Source organism: Chelonia mydas, chromosome 9, assembly GCF_015237465.2.
Source record: "Chelonia mydas isolate rCheMyd1 chromosome 9, rCheMyd1.pri.v2, whole genome shotgun sequence".
In the NCBI taxonomy this organism is placed as follows: domain Eukaryota; kingdom Metazoa; phylum Chordata; order Testudines; family Cheloniidae; genus Chelonia; species Chelonia mydas.
This window is the reverse complement of record NC_057855.1, coordinates 19,337,907-19,355,594: the sequence shown is the minus strand read 5'-3', so window position 1 is coordinate 19,355,594 and position 17,688 is coordinate 19,337,907. Positions and strand designations below refer to the sequence as shown.

Genomic DNA, 17,688 nt, shown 5'->3' with positions numbered 1-17,688 from the left:
CATTAAAAGAAGTTACTCCTCATACCAATAATAGATTTTTCAAGTTGGTCCCATCTTGCATAGTTATCTCCAAGCCAGTGACCTGCCCATTGTCCACTAGAGGGATATGTTGATCGGGTGATAACAATTCCACGTTCCCCTGTGGCATTGCGTACAGCACTGATATCAAAAAGACAAACATAAGCACATTAGATGCGGCAATCATAGGGAAAAATCCCTTCTGTAAAATACCTAATTAGGAGACATCAAATGGAGAGACCACATTTCTATGGAAAACGTAGTTCTTAGCTTCTGAGGCCTTGATCCTGTAACCATGTATGCACATGTTTAAATTTACTGTCAGTAGTTCTATAGAGTTAAGAAGAATTAGTTGCAAAAGTCAAGTTACTTATGTGCATAAATGTTTACAGGATGAGGACCTAGATCAGAACTACTTGCCAGTGGGGAAAGAGTTGGGGCTGCTGCCTTTGCAGTCAGCGTCAGCGTTCTCCAGAACAAACCTGTGAAGTGCTCAGCCCCTCTCAGGATGAAGCACTGGGAGCACAAGGATACAGATTGTTCTGGGACTGAGTGGGAGAAGGGGCATAATTTCTTGCACACCTACACTCTGGCCCTTAATATTTTTCACACTAGACTAACATTTTATAAATGCTGTATTGTGGTTATATTACATACTACACAGTGAACTAACAACAGTGCTAATCGCTTGCACTTCTGTAGTATTTTTTATTTGAAGTTCTCAAAGAGTTTTGCAAGTTAGAGTTATACAAACTTCAAAAGTTTCATACTTTGGTATGGATTACCATTCTCTCTTCCAAGCACATAAACAGGAGAGGCAATTTAATTGTTACAGACCTGCTATATCACTGGTGTGCAAAAAGAAACTCAACGGTCATCTTTTACCCTGGTAAATAAAGCTGTATTTGCTGGGACCAAATTTCAGATGTCCAAGGTAGCGGTATTAGAAAATGGCAACCAGCTTTTTGGACCTGATCCAAAGCCCATGGAAGTCAACAAACTATTAATGATGGAATTGCAGATCATCAAGGGTGAGGCTCAGTTAGGCCACTGAAGCTACTTCCACTGATATCAATGGAAATACTCAGGGTTTACACCTCAGTAATTGAGACCACCATCTGGCTGCAAAGACACTAGTTTTTTGAGAATGAAAAAGTGAAAATGACTTACTAGTAGGTAGGTTTTGCCTGTGACCATCCATATAGACTATGTACATCATAGTGCCTGACAGGGGTCCCATCTGGCAGGAACTGTTGACTTTCCATGCACAAGGTCACAAGATCCAGCCCTTTTTCCTTTTCTGCCAAAGCTAACAAGGAGGAGATTAAAAGTCAAACCTTTAAACATAGTGCCAACAAGAAACCAGGTAAGTCACTCACTCTTTAAACCTCCATTTTTCCTTTACTACTGCCCTCTTTCAATTACCTGTGTCCTGATATATTTTGGCAAGAACATTTAGGGCCATGTCTTCCCAGCAATTTTGCAACAGCAGTTCCTCAAGTAGAATGATGGCAGGATGGATCCCTTGATGGTGTCACTCCAATTTCTTGAGAATTTGTCTCCAAATACTATCTACGTCCAACACTCTTGTGTACTAATTCACGGCCACAATATTATTACAATCTGGATATGAGCGTGTACCAACTACCATTCTCCTCACTACAAAAGTACCATTTTAGTATGTGGAATCAGGACCTTAGTTTGCATGTTCTCCTTAGATTTTTAACTACACCCCCAAAGTATATCATAGGAAGTAATCTTAAATAAAATATTATTAGTGATGCTTACAATCTTTTCCTTGAAGCATGGATTTTAATATGAAAAAATAAATTAATGCTGAATATTTTATGCAAGGTTGGACCAAATAAACTCTCTTCTTTTGGCCCACAGAGCATCATTAATAATAAAGGATCCAGTTTACAAATCTTTTCTGCTGGGCGACACAGGGTATGATTTAATAACAATGTATGTGATAATAGGAGTGCAAACTACAGACAAGATTCCTTACCTGGCATATAAGGGGGGTGGTTTAGAAGTGGTTCTCTGCAGCCATTAACTGCTCCATTAATAAAGCTTGCTGGTTCATTCATGTCCTAATATATAGATATATATATAAGTTTTTAAGAAAAGAACACAAATATTCAGTAACTTTGTCCTGAACCAATGTCAACTCAGATATTCAATGAACTAAAGTTTCCTAAATCTGCCAGTTTGAATTCTAAGGGAAAAATATGCCTACTTACAAACAAGGAAGGAAATATACACACTAATTCAATACAAATGGAAAATTCATCAGAACCCTTCTGCTGACAAGTGCTGTGCTGTTACAAATGTTATTTCTTTTCCCCACTAGCTGTTGGCCTCCCCGAGTTCTGACTGAATTAATTAGGGTGCTCCCCCAAACTTCCATTTTATTTCCATACACTAAAGGCCCCTACTTCTCAGGCTCCTGGCTGAGAAGCTATGGACGTGGCTGTATAACTCCCTGGGGAGTACATCTATGACATTTCTGAATCGGCATGGGGAAGAGACAAGCTCACTACACAGGGCAGAGGGGTGCACTCTTTAAGCCTAGAAGCTGCACGTGTTCCATGTTTCTCACACAGCTGCAATTCTATTATCCATATGCACGCTGAGTAGCGCCATATGCCCATTGAAATGTCCCCACAGATCACTGCAATCTGAACTCTATCCTTGTATTCACCAGTCAAGCATTTTACTATTCAACAGGCTCCACTTTGCATATTTCACTCGATCCATCCAAAATGCTCCCCCGTCATTCGTTTTATACGCGCTAACACACAGACATTTGTGCTGGATTCAGAAACACAGAATAGACCACCAATAGATTTTTTCACCGCTTGTCAAAGTACAGTATAATGATATTGATGGTGTTTATCCTAATTGCCATATCATTATTGTACTGCATTAATAAGCTCAGAAATCTCTGGGTTGACATATTTCTTTAGTAGATGGATACAGGGTAATTCATTTTCTATAAATGAAAGCCAGACATATTGTAATCTCTTGAAGTTGTGATTTTCAAAGGAGTCTAGGGAATTTAGACATATCTTCCAATAAAACTAGTGTGTGTCATAATCCCCTAGACAGCCTTGAAACTCAACCCCAAAATTTCATATATCAGCCCTTTACATAAAACAAACTGCAGGAACACAGAGTTTTCTTAACAGCAGGTTTTCCCTCATGGTAATAATACATTAATCCAGTTATTTTACATTGGGTGGCTACAATTATTTAGAAAGCAAGATGATCTTCTGCAGTGATTTTGGGAGGAGTTGTTAAGAGAACATTATTTGTCAAAACAATGCTGACTGATACGGCCCGTTTAGTATATGTGGATATACATTGTACACTCATCACATCTAAAGATATTACGTGAATTGTTTAGGTGGTCTACACTATTGCATTTTGGGCAATTTCATAACCTGAAATTTAACTTTTCCACACGGACAGATGTGCACTGATAGTGATGGGAGGAAGTTTACACAGTGCCCAACTAAACAATAACTCGATGAAGTCAATTTCTTATAACCCCAACTGTTTTGAGCACTAAATTGACTCACAAAGATTACACAACTGGGAAATATCCTTGCAGGAGCAGGTGTTAGATTACTTTGCTAGAACTAGTGCTCTGATTTACCCTCCTGCTAACTTGCATTTCATCCACAGTTGTTTATACTGGCTCACCACAAAGTCAGACCGGATCCTATAACTCCCACAGAAAGCATTATGAAATGTGGCCGTCAGGCACAGATCCCCCAAAACAAACAGCATTAAACTGATACGTAGTGTTTGAACTTATTGGTGAGGCTAACACTCAGGTTTCCTCATTGTGAGCTCAGCCATTGAGATGAAGGAGCAGTCAACATGGTATTAAAGATAATGAACTACTTAGTAGCATAAAAGTTACTGAAGCCTTCTTAGAATAGTAAGAATTGCGTGAAACCAGTAACAAATGTCCTACATGGTGTATTACTAAACAAAGAAACAAAACAAGATAAGGTATGCACTTACAGTCCACAGGCCATCAAATTTTACACTCTTCTCTGGATTAGCTGGATTAGTGTGGAATTCTACTATTTCTTTTTGCCACCACTGTGCTGTAGAATTGCGGAAGAAATCTGGGAAAGCTGCATACGCTCTGTACAGCTAAAATAGTAACATACAATATGTGAAAAGAGACACAGGTGTTGGCTATCAATGTATTCAACTGATTTAACAACCTAATCAAATTAAACCACTGACTAAGATTGCAGTTAAACTACAGACATCTATTGTTAATATGCGCCTACAGTGGTATGAAACGCAATCCTAAAGCTGGTATTCTTTGTTAACTGTTCAAGTTAACATGTCTCAGACTAAAGTAAATCGTCTCAGGTAAATAGAGTATCAGACTAAATGCATAATCCAGATAAAAAAGAGAGAGTAAGAGCACCAAAAGAATGCCACCTGGCTAAACAGCAGAGACAGGGAGGCCATTAGAGTCAAAAAGGCATCCTTTAACATTTGAAAGTCAAATTCAAGAGAGGAAAATAGAAAGGAGAACAAACTCTGGCAAGTTTATTGTGAGAGTATCATAAGGCAAACCAAGAAAGAATTTGAGAAGCAACTTCTTCAAAACGTAAAAACTAACAGTAAAATTTTTTGTAAGCACATCAGAAGCAGGAAGTCTGTCATTCAGGCAGTGGGGCCATTAGATGACAAAGATGTTAAGGGATCACTCTAGGAAGATCAGGCCATTGCAGAGAAACTAAATGAACTATTTGCATCAATTTTCACTGCAGAGGAGGTGGGGGAGATACCCAAAATGAAGCTATTCTTTTGGGGCAACAAATCTGGATAAAGATAATTTTGGGGGGAAGAGTCTTTTGTAAAAGTAAGCCATGCCTCACCGTTCCATTAGAATTCTTAAAGGGGCTCAACAAGCCTGTGGATAACGGTGATCCAGTCGATATAGTGTACTTGGATTTTCAAAAAGCCTTTGACGAGGTCCCTCACCAAAGGCTTTTAAGCAAACTAAATAGTCCTGGGATAAGAGAGAAGGTCGTCTCATGGACCAATAACTGTGAAATGGCAAAGTTTTCAGACAATAGAGAATTATTCAAGACAGCTAAGTCCAAAGGAGACTGGGGAGTTAAAAAAAGGATCTCACAAAATTGGGTGACTGGACAACAAAATGGCAGATGAAACTCAACTTTGGAAAGTAATGCACACTGGAAAAAATAATCCCAACTATACATATACAATGCCACTAAATAAATCTATGGTACACTGATACCTTGAATACTGTGTCCAATTCTGGTCGCCTCATCGAGGGAAAATAAAACGATATAGTGGAACTGGAAAAGGTTCAGAGAAGGGCAACAAAGATGACCAAGGGTATGGAATGGCTTCCATACAAGGAGAGAGAGAAAAAAAGACTGTGATTATTCAGCTTAAAAGAGACAAGACAAAGGGAGATATGATAGAGGTCTACACAGTCATAAATAGTGTAGAAAAAGGGAAGTGTTATTTACACTTTCGCACAATGCAAACACCAAGGGTCACCAAAGGAAATTAACAGGCAACAGTTTTAATACAAACAGGAGGAAGTACTTTTTTGCTCTGTTCTGTACACTCCCCCTGAAGTTCTGATACGTGCTGCTGTCAGTCTGACCCAGTATGCCAGCTCCTATGTTCTTAAGTCATGTCAACATTATTCTTCTTAAGAAGAGGATGAACCATTCACTTCTCACAGGCCTCAATTCTTAATGCAGTACTGACCTGTAAACCAGTACAACTCATAACCTATCACAAAAAAGGCAGATGTCGAAGGCCCTAGACAGCTTTAGGGCCTGATTCCATATACTGGCTTCCGGGGGAATTGAGGCTGCTCAAGACTCCATGTAAAGGATGTCTTATGTTTCTTGCTGGTGCCTGGCCACACTCATAGGCCAGGTTTGAACAGCTTGTATCTGTGGGATTGCTATCAGGTAATAGGGACAGAAGGTGAAATGCTGTCTCGATGGCTGTGTGTTCATTGGAATAGAAGGTACAATTTCCAGCTTGGGTAGACAGAACAACAGTAGCTCTGACCGAGTTAGTGTGATAAAAATAGAAGCAGAGCTACCATGCTGAAAGCTGCAGAAGAACCTAGCAGAACAGAGTATGATCCCATCAGATACCTAGGGATGTACGTAGGCTGCTAGCTCCTCCTAGTGCTTGTGCTGATGTGGCTACACTTCTATTTTTAGTCTATGTGTACTTAATCTAAAGGGGGTGGGGGAGATAGCTCAGTGGTTTGAGCATTGGCCTGATAAACCCAGGGTTGTGAATTCAATCCTTGAGGGGGCCATTTAGGGATCTGGGGCAAAAAATTGGGGATTGGTCCTGCTTTCAGCAGGGGGTTGGACTAGATGATCTCCTAAGGTCCCTTCCAACCCTGATATTCTATGAGTCTATGAATCTGGAAATTACATCTCCTAGCTCTAGTGCAGACATATCCTAAGCCAATGATTTCAATGAAGCCAGGATTTTACCCTGTGTTTCCATAGGATTCTATCCAGCACCAGTACAATTAGGGGGAACCAAAATCTAAATGAATGGAGTGTGAGGAACACTAGGGACTACATCATATGAATGGCTGGGGCATTTAATAGCCAACAGTGTGTGTGATTAGGAATAGTGCTCATTAACAATCCTACGGCTGTTCAACGCTCCCAATATTGTAAGATTTCACTATCCAACTCTTTTTTATTATACAAAGTGTAGGTGTAGGATGACTAGTATATAAAGTACATTTAATAACAACTATTATTTATTATTTACAGTTTGTTTTACAGCCTTACAGACCAACTGGGAACATGGTCTCATCAGTACTATACAGAGTGCTAGACAGCCCCCGCCCTGAAGATCTTACAGTTTAAGTCCATAAGAAAAAGGGTGGAAGGAATATAACACACAAGCAGAGGGACTTTTTGAAATATCATTTTAGTTCCATGGTTTTTTCCCCTATTAAAAGAAAATCTGTGGTGTTGGGGTGTGCCAGGAGTGATTAGCGAACTGGAAAACCAGAGAAAGGGAGATCATTCACAGAAAGGAAGGAAGGAAGGAAGGAAGGAAGGAAGGAAGGAAGGAAGGAAGGAAGAAAGGAAGGAAGGAAGGAAAGTGGAGCAGGTTGAGGTGGAGAGACTGTGAGAGAGGGGGCTGAAGGGAACATTGGTAGAAGTGTAAAGCGTACATACCTGGATCTGTGTTTCTAAATCTGCAGAATCATTAACTACTACATTAGGATATTCTGGCCAAACCTAAAGAGAAAGGAGGGAAGAAAAGAAATTAAGCTACACTGAATTGATTTTTATGTAGTTTCTGAGACATACTACAGCTTTCTTTGCAGGTCAGAGTGCACACAAAACTGCAAAGAAGATATTACATGTTTTGCAGTGTACGTACATTTAGCACTGTACAAAATAAATTCCTTCTATGAACATGCACACCCCTCCCCTAAGAAAAAAAGGGATACAGCTGAATATCATTGTTATAGTGATAGCACTACAGTCTAAATCATCTCACTATTACCTCTCCCACAGGTAGCACAGACACACTTAACAAGGGGGGTGGCAGGCAAAGCTCGAGGACTCCACATAAGATAGTCCTCAATTTAAAAAAAAAAAAATTGCAATTTACTCAGAACAGTCATTTTTGCCTTTGAAATCCACTCCTCATTTTTAAACTAGTTCTCACAACAGTACCTTTTCCCAGACAATCTCAGTGCTGTTAGGCCATTTGATGAAGACATCATCCTGCACACCTCTTGTGAATGCTAGATAATCATTTGTTTCATTGCCTGATATGGGTGGGTCCTAAAATACAGAGAGAATCCAGATTTACAGTTATTTTAAGGAACAAATATGTACATTATTTAATTCATTAAGTGAATTATGGTATTTCACAATCTATAAGTATACTAGGTAAAGAAAAAAGTACCAATCTACTGACCAGAATAATGATGAATCTCATTCCTTCATCTTTTATTCGATTAATCAGAGCAGGAAGTCCTGCAAAGCTTGGGCTGAGAGTAAAGTCTAACTTCCGGTTCATGTAATCAATGTCTGTATATTGTACATCCTGCAATAAGTGAAAACAAGACAGAGAAAAGGTTAGAAATTATTTTAGAAGTCAAAGGCGTAATGAACTTTAGAAAGATTGGATTAACTTTAAATAAAGAGATCTATAAATCGGGGCTTTCTATCATGCAGGAAGAATGCCATGAAAACAAAATGGTATGGTGCAACAGTAGTGCCAGAATTGTCATTTTAGACACGGTGGAAAAATTTTATGGTCCTTTAACTTAAGCAGTAGTTTGTGCTGTTAGCTCCTGACGTCAAGAATTCAACTCTGTAAATAAACTGACTAGGGTTATTGTTACGAGTGGGGGCTATACATAAATGGAGATGAACTGCTGTAGCCCTCTGACATTTGGAATAAACTTCCCTGCCCCAAAGAAGTGTATAACCCATGCTAACATCAGTAGCTATTTATCTGACTCTAGGCCTTGTCTTCTCTTGGACAATATGATGTGTTCTTAACTCAGGTTATTTAATTCAAGTTAACTAATACTACATAAACTCATAGTGAAGACAATAACAAGACCCACCACCAGATTTCTACCCCAGCTACAGGAAGCTCTGCAGTTTGTAGTTTCCACACATTAGGTGGAAGTAAACCACTGGCCACCAACAGAGTGTAAATTGAGTTAAGAACACACAATGGCTTTTTTAAAAAAGATGCATCCGCTAGTGACCACATATAGAGGTTTATGAGTTTGCTACTTTCTCTAAGATAATGTGCTTGGTCCTTTAATTCAAAAAGTAGAGGCTCATGCTTTTAGATCCAGAGACGTGGGTTCCATCCTTGCAGACTACTTGAAAAGGGGTATCATTACAAATGGGGGCCCGTAATGGGATATGACCTACTGTGGACTTCATCCAATTTCTGCTCTTACACGAAACCTTAACAATGATCTCAGCAATGTTAAGGAAGAATAATTTTCCAAATGAATGTATTCTGAGAGCCAGATGCACGGATACAGGGAATATGAGGCTACTATTAAGGTTCTGCATGAGGGCACAATATGGATAAAGTTAAAGAATGTGTTGCTCTTCAGAATCTCTAGGAGATGGAAGCAAACGCCTTATGGTATGTTGGACAACCTTATCAACACTGTTGTAGGTGATGGGAAAGTGACAAGGAATGATACAGACTTTCCCCATAATCTCTGACTTTCATTCTTTCCAGCTTGAACAGCAAGAGTTGGTCCTGATAGGATTAAATTTAGTTTTTGTTTGGGCTAATGATAATGATATCTGTGAAGAGGGCATAATGATTTCTCATTTCTTTTTCCCAAGAGAACAAATCTGTGATTAGAGAATTCAAATAACATCACTAATTATAACTGTAATCAACATACATAAGGTATCCGAGCTGCCTTCATTGCCTCGTACAGGTCAGAGACTTCTGTGTCATTTTTGTATCCATAACGGCACAGCTGGAATCCCAAAGCCCAGTACGGTGGCATGACCGGTCGTCCAATCAGCTAAAAACAGTAAAATAGGGGGGGAAGAAAACATTATTTAATCGTGTTGATATGGAAAACAGGACAAAAATACAATTAATTGTATAACTTTTAACATAATCAATCCTACTGCAGTGTATTCCTGAACAACAAGCTCTGGCATTGGGCCCAACACCATGTAAAAGTCCAGAATTCCTCCGATAGTGCGGTATGTCAGAGCAGGAGTTGGCTGGAATATGACATCTGAAAACCCAGAAAGTGAAAGCAGAAAGTGAATGTTTAGATAATCCACTCTTAAGGAAATGGACACAATGTATGACAACACTTCAGGAATAAACAAAATTGTGATTTTTTTTTTTTTTACCCATTGCATTGCTGTTAAGCAAGAGGACTCCATGGGCATTTCCATCATTTTCCAGGCCCATGTAAAAGGGATGTAAACCATAGGAATTCAATTTGTACTGCAAAAACAAGAAAAAGAAGTTATGGTTTCACTTTGGAGGTGAACATATTTGTGAACATTCTACTGGCAAGTAAACGGTCTAATATTCCTAAATGACTACTGATAAATCCACTCTCATAAAATACCTTTCCCACATTTTCAATTTTTAAGAACTTTTCTCGTACTGTATGGACACATTCAAATGGCCTTTTGACATTTCTGTTTTATACAAAAAGTTCTAAAGGTGTAATTGTAAAGGTCAGGAGAGTACACCTAGGGTAGGTAGAAGACAGCAAGATATATCATCATTAGACTGATGAAGAAGCATATAAAGGAGAGAAACATGTAACAGTCTATAACATGACCCACCCATGTATTTTCCTATCACACATTTTTAACAATGACAGCTCAGCAGTTTACAACTAGAAAACCAATGAAGTGGAAAGAGAGTGGCCCATGGAATAACTTCAAAAGTTATTTCTCCTCCCTTGGTATCCTGCTGTTAATAGATTGATCTTGTTAGACTGACCTAACACTTGGTAAAGCAACCCACCTCCTTTCATGTATTTATACCTGCTCCTATATCTTTTACTTCATACATCTGATGAAGTGGGTTCTAGCCCATGAAAGCTTATGCCCAAATAAATTTGTTAGTCTCTAAAGTCAGGCTGAATTAGTGATCAGTCTTAGTCGTTTTACATATGTGTATAGAAATTACTATTTACATTTGAGGCCCCAGACAGACCCACTTCTCTTTCTGTTTGCAGGTAGAAGCCCTACCCGGGCATACTTCTACATCTTCTCAGGGAGTGGGGCCACCTTGGGCAGCAGCCCCAGACTATGAACTTGGAAAGTGGACATTTTTTGTACCCCTTTAACCCAGAAAAGATCACCCAGGATTATGTCCAAGTCCTCCAGCATTTAGTCACATTTATAGGAGCAGCCTTAAAGTGATATGAGGCTGGCTCCATCTGAGCTAATGCCTGCTCTGCTCACAGGGAGATCTGACAATTGCCTTCTCCTTGCTCCCTGCTTCTTGCTGCTGACATCTTGGTGCCTCAGGGTGGCCCACATAGTGCGGGGCTGTTGGGATAGCAGGACCTGGTACTAACCCATCTCACTTTTGGAGGTGGAACCATTGTGCTTATGTTCCTCGCCATTTCTGCCCCAACCTCACTTGCTTTCGCAATTGCTGGGCACCCTCCTGCAATTCCCATTAAAGCCAATGAGAGCTCTGAGCATCCAGCATCGCAGGAAACCTGGCCAATATCTCTATTTTAACTAGGCGTGTGAGAGTGATTGTCTATGGGTTGCTCTCCCTCTCCTTGTCCTCTCTACAAAAGCCAAATTTCCAAAGTGGATAAAATGGCTGCCAAGACATGTCTATATGAACTATTAAAACCACAATATTTCAGGCTAGAAGTATATTTCACAAAGTGGCCTTCAACAAAATAATCAAACCTTGACAAGTTAATAAAAGTTAAATTTCCGGAACTTGGGAAGGATGAGAGAAAATTGGCAAAAAGTACTGCCAAAAATAGTTCTCCAATTCTGCTCAGCTCTTGTAGAAAACAACATACACCTCAGAAACACAGGAATTGACATGACATAGGTAAGATCAGTGGCCCATATAGCCTGCTATCCCATCTCCAGATGTGGTAAATATTAGATGCTTCAGAGAAAAGTGCAATTAATCCAAAATGGAATAACCTGTTTTAAGAGAAGTTTTTTCCAAACCCCAAGTTACCTGATAGGAACTTAACTGTTACTAAACTTGTTTTTTTTTTGTTGTAATGATAATGATATCTGTGAACAGGGCATATCATACACCAATATTACTGCCTGCATTGTTTTAAAACAAAATATACTACAGTCACCCTGGAAAAAACTCAAAGTCATGTGTACCAAGAACATCATTGCTGCTTAGGAAAGAATCTAATTCAAACTTCATCTCTACTTACACCAGGGGACTGGTCCTTCGTAAACATTCCCCAGGTGTTCCAGTTCATATCACGCCGAAACGTAGTGTGTTCAGTTTCACCAAATCCATAGACATACTCTGATGGAAGACGGGTAGAAATCTGAATGAACATGTCGCTAAAGGTGAAGCCAGGTACCTGAGAATCCCAACTGAAAGAGAAGAATTACCCAACTTTCATCAGTAAAGAGCTGGAAAGATACACAAATAACAGTGGCTGAGAATTTTGAAAGTTACAGAGAATATTTGGTGTATTAGCCATGTATTTGCTTTTATGAATGAAGTGCAGGATGACTCTTAAATCTGCTAGCAGACTATCTGTGTCAGAGTGCAAGGAAGTTGGCTGAGTCAACAGTGTGCCCTTGTTGCCAAGAGGGCCAATGGCATTTGGGGGTGTATAAGTAGGGGTGTTGCCAGCAGATTGAGGGATGTGATTGTTCCCCTCTATTCGACATTGGTGAGGCCTCATCTGGAGTACTGTGTCCAGTTTTGGGCCCCACACTACAAGAAGGATGTGGAGAAATTGGAGAGAGTCCAGCGAAGGGCAACAAAAATGATTAGGAGACTGGAACACATGAGTTATGAGGAGAGGCTGAGGGAACTGGGATTGTTTAGTCTACGGAAGAGAAGAATGAGGCGGGATTTGATAGCTGCTTTTAACTACCTGAAAGGTGGATCCAAAGAGGATGGATCTATACTATTCTCAGTGATAGCGGATGACAGGACAAGGAGTAATGGTATCAAGTTGCAGTGGGGGAGGTTTAGGTTGGATATTAGGAAAAACTTTTTCACTAGGAGGGTGGTGAAACATTGGAATGCGTTACCTAGGGAGGGGTAGAATCCCCTTCCTTAGAAGTTTTTAAGCCCTGGCTGGGATGATTTAGTTGGGATTGGTCCTGCTCTGGGCAGGGGGTTAGACTAGATGGCCTCCAGAGCTCCCTTCCAACTCTGTTATTCTATGATTCTATGATTCTATTGAATACACTCTGGAATTTAGTTAAAATGAACACTAAATATGTATTAAGAAGTTTCTTAGAACTGAAGGAAACTTTAATTAATCTATATATTAATTTCAATTTTAGTGATGTTTTTAAACCCTGTCTATTGTATGCTTAGTAATTATGGAACGTGGGGAAGCAAAAGAGATGTTAGAGAGACTGATGATGAAGGTTGAATGATTTGTGAAGTCAAGGCTGAAGACAGTTTTGTTGGCTTGGATAAGCACCTGAACTTTCAAACCAAAATCAAATTGTGAAAATTTTGGGTCTCTTGTGTAATTTGTGCTACTACTCAGGAGAAAAGGTTTCTATAGATTCAGAAGATTCCAAAGCCAGAAAAAAACATTGTGATAATCTAGTCTGACCTCCTGGATAATACAGACCATAGAATTTGCCCAAAATAATGCCTAGAACATATGGTTTAGAGAACCATGCAAACTTGGTTTAAAAATTGTTCGTGACGGAGAATCCACCATGACCCTTGGTAAATTGTTCCAATGCTTAATTACCCTCACTGTCAAAAATGTATGCCTTACTTCCCAGTCTGAATTTGTCTAGCTTCAGCTCTCAGCCATTAATTGTGTTATACCTTTCTTTGCTAGATTGAACAGCGCATTATCACCTAATTCTTCCCCATGTAGATATGTACAGATTATAATCAAGTCACCCCTTAGCCTTCTCTTTGTTAAGCTAAACAGATTGAGCTCTTTGAGTCTATCACTATACAGTATGTTCTCTAATCGTTTAAATCATTCATGTGGCTCTTCTCTGAACCCTCATGCATGGAGCCAAGGGCTTTAAAGGAGCTTGACCGCTGCCTCCCTCTCTCTTCCTTCATACCACTGTCCAATTAATCCACTAAGTAGCGGGGAAGGGTCGTGGAACATATATGTGCACAACACAACTGGAAGAAGAATAGTTACTGTATAGGTAAGTACCCATTTTTTCTCCTTCAAGTGATTGTTCACAAATACTTTCCACTGCAGGTGACTCACTAGCAGCTGCTTTACAGATGGTGGGACTTCAGATCACTTGAAAAGAGACTGCCGCAATGACTTGCCAATACTGGCATCGTCTCAGAAAGCTTGAGCGATAGTCCAGTGACCGGAAGAGATATATACTAGTGAACACGTTGCTGCCTTGCATATATCCACTATTCCACTATTCCACATATATCCACTATGTTACTCAAGAAGACTGAGGAAGTGGAATGAGCCTTTGTGGAATGGGCCATTATCCTCAGAGGGAGAGCAATCATAGAATCATAGAATATCAGGGTTGGAAGGGACCTCAGGAGGTCATCTAGACCAGTGGTTCTCAAAGCCGGTGCGCCGCTTGTTCAGGGAAAGCCCCGGGTGGGCCAGATCACTTTCTTTACCTGCCGCGTCCGCAGGTTCGGCCGCAGTTCACCGCTCCAGGCCAATGAGGGCTGTGGGAAGGGTGGCCAGCACGTCCCTTGGCCCACACCACTTCCCGCAGCCCCCATCGGCCTGAAGTGGCGAACCGCAGCCAGTGGGAGCCGCGATCGGCTGAACTTGTGGACGCGGCAGGTAAACAAACCGGTCCAGTCCGCCAGGGGCTTTCCCTGAACAAGCGGCGCACCGGCTTTGAGAACCACTGATCTAGTCCAACCCCGTGGACTCAAAGCAATCTTTGCTAGATAATAGCAGAGTTTGACGCAGTCAGAAATCCAGTGACATATAAACAGCTCTCTAACCACCTGCCCTGTACTCCTACAAACTCTATAGGAGAAAATCTAAAAGAATGTCCAAACTATGAAGCCTCTCTTTGGCTTTACCAGAGTGAGCCTTTGGAAAAAAACACCAGAAGATGAATGATCTGATTGAGGTGGAACTTCAGACATAAACAAGGTGTGGCCTAAAAGAAACTTTGTCTTTGTGAAATGTCTTAAAAGGGGGCTTGGCTAACAGTGTCTGAAGCTCAGGCACCCTTTTGGCAGATTGTACCTGACTGCTACCAGAAACACTATATTCACTGATAGCATCAATTATAAGGATGTTGTTGCTAAAAGATCAAAGGGACGGACCATGAAACAGGACAAAACTAAATTCATGTAGTGGATCAGAGATAGCAGGACACATGCAAATGAGGACTTTTAAGAATTGATTTCAGAGTAGCAGCCATGTTAGTCTGTATCCGCAAAAAGAAAAGGAGGACTTGTGGCACCTTAGAGACTAACAAATTTATTTGAGCATAACCAGTGGGAGAACACTTCAATCTCTTTGGTCACTCGATTACAGACCTAAAAGTGGCAATTCTTCAACAAAAAACTTCAAAAACAGACTCCAATGAGAGACTGCCGAATTGGAATTAATTTGCAAACTGGACACAATTAACTTAGGCTTCAATAAAGACTGGGAGTAGATGGGTCATTACACAAAGTAAAACTATTTCCCCATGTTTATTCCTCCCCTCTTCTGTTCCTCAGAGGTTCTTGTCAACTGCTGGAAATGGCCCCCCTTGATTATCACTACAAAAGGTCCCCCCCCCCCGCTCTCCTGCTGGTAATAGCTCACCGTACCTGATCACTCTTGTTTCAGTGTGTACGGTAACACCCATTGTTTCATGTTCTCTGTGTATATAAATCTCCCTACTGTATTCTCCACTGAATGCATCCGATGAAGTGAGCTGTAGCTCACGAAAGCTTATGCTCAAATAAATTTGTTCGTCTCTAAGGTGCCACAAGTCCTCCTTTTTTTAAGAACTGAGGCATCAAGAGATGCGAAAAGACACAAAACCCCATCTACCCGTGGATGTATCACAGAGATGGAGGCTAAGTGCACCCTTAGAAAACTGATGAGAAAACCATAAGATTTCAAATATAGCAGGTAATCTAATAGATGCGTAATGTCTGGATTACTTGGTGACAACCGGTGAGACTCAGTTCCGACTGAGAACGTTTTCCATTTCATTGATAAGTAGCTCTGGTTGTGCCCTTCCTGCTGCACACCAACATGGCTTGGACAACCTGAGAGCAAACTCTTTCCTCACTGCCAGTCCTCCAAATAAGGAAATATCTGAATGCCTAAATGTTGAAGATGAGCTGCCACTACTGCCATACATTTGGTAAACACCCTCAGGACATGTGTTAGGCTGACAGGCATATTGCCTACCATGAATTAAAGATACTTTCTGTGGCTAGGAAGGATGTCTCCTGCAGCTGGAGGTCAACGTACTAATCCCCCACCTTCAAGGAAGGGATAACAGATGATAGGGGAACCATTCTTTTCTTTGTTCTCTTGGTTAATCTAACTTTCTTAGACCTTAGATCTAGAAATCTACATTTCTCATCCAAAACAGCCTTTGGAGCCATGGCACCCGGAGAGGCACTCCTTGTGGAGGAATGCTCTGCTCTCATGGTCAGAGGCCGGCTCTTAAGAGGGACACAGTGCCTTTTCATGAAGACTAACTAAAGACAGGAATTCCTTTGTTTCTTCATCCTTGTGGGGAAAGAGGAACAGATAGGACATTTGTTCCCCACTTGTCCCTCTCCTAAACAAATTAGGCAACATTTGAAACTCTCAATGTCAGCTGTGCATGTGGAACACAGATGTTTTGGCTTCTTTTGCCATGCAAAAATCCCCTGGATTTAAACCATGAGCTAACTAACTAAACTGTAACTATACGAAGTGAACTATAAGTATGCAAAAACCAGAAAATCTCTTTTACAGATGGCTAACTGAGGCTCAAGAGTGACAGGGAACTCTCCAGCTCTCACCACAGATGGTACAAAGGAACTGAGAGGGAGGTGGCAGTCATGTCCCTTTTATGCCCTCGGGTCCATGCACGAGAAGGGCAGGGGCACACATACTGACTAATGGTACTGCTGGCAGAAGTCTCATACGCAAGTGCATTGGGTGCACAGACGCCTACAGTGAAATGGACACTCAAAGGAGAATGTTTAGCGATCACTCAAAGGAGAATGTTTAGCTATCTTCATTTTGTTTAAGCCACAGCTCCAACATCAATGGGATAGCCTCTCTTTTCAGCTAGGTATCAGCTCAGAATCAGCATCTGTAAACCACATTCTTTTTGTTCTGAATTTGATTAGAGAATGAGTATGATATTTTGCAATCGATTTAGTTCTAAGTGAGAATTAATTGCTCTGCAAGCTCTTGAGGATGTTATCACTGATGTAATAATGTTCCCTCTAAGGATATGTCTACCCTGGAGCTTCAGGTGTGATTTCTGGCTCAGACAGACATACCTGTGCTAGTTCTCATCAAGCTAGCATGATAAAACTACAAGTGTAGCCGCAGAGATGCCAGCAACAGGACAGGTTAGCTGCCCGAGTACATACCAAGTGTTTCAGATGGGATTGTACTCAAGGCAGTTAGGCTATTCCACCTTTATAGGTGCCACAGCGAAGCCAGTACTTAGGGATTTCCACCAAACATACAAGTTAAAATAAAAATGTCATCTATAGCAAACAAAGTTTTCACTTACATAATTGTTCCGGTGCTTTTGCGCCTAATCTGGATACCAAATGGATTGTTCTTAATGGTTACGTCATAGAGTCGACCTGCTTCTGTACTTGTTGGAGTACTAGGGAGAAATAGTGGTACTGGAACTTCATATCTTTTATTGTTGGCATCATAAATCTATGAAAAGAAAGGCAGTAGTCTTGAAGGTGTAATACATAAGACCTGCTTCTTGC

The 17,688-nt window shown here is 40.6% G+C and overlaps 1 protein-coding gene across 1 annotated transcript in view; it reads right to left on the bottom strand.

Moving 5' to 3' along the window:
- SI (sucrase-isomaltase) overlaps positions 1 to 17,688 on the bottom strand; it is a 205,953-nt gene that overhangs the window by 18,984 nt on the left and 169,281 nt on the right. The window contains exons 96-107 of the mRNA XM_043522682.1: positions 17,478 to 17,632; positions 11,996 to 12,164; positions 9,957 to 10,053; positions 9,723 to 9,835; positions 9,488 to 9,613; positions 8,017 to 8,145; positions 7,770 to 7,880; positions 7,263 to 7,325; positions 4,054 to 4,188; positions 2,027 to 2,111; positions 1,189 to 1,327; positions 26 to 159 (exon numbers count right to left, since the gene is read on the bottom strand). Of these exons, the coding sequence (XP_043378617.1) occupies positions 26 to 159; positions 1,189 to 1,327; positions 2,027 to 2,111; positions 4,054 to 4,188; positions 7,263 to 7,325; positions 7,770 to 7,880; positions 8,017 to 8,145; positions 9,488 to 9,613; positions 9,723 to 9,835; positions 9,957 to 10,053; positions 11,996 to 12,164; positions 17,478 to 17,632 (1,456 nt within the window). The remainder of the gene's footprint in view (positions 1 to 25; positions 160 to 1,188; positions 1,328 to 2,026; positions 2,112 to 4,053; positions 4,189 to 7,262; positions 7,326 to 7,769; positions 7,881 to 8,016; positions 8,146 to 9,487; positions 9,614 to 9,722; positions 9,836 to 9,956; positions 10,054 to 11,995; positions 12,165 to 17,477; positions 17,633 to 17,688) is intronic.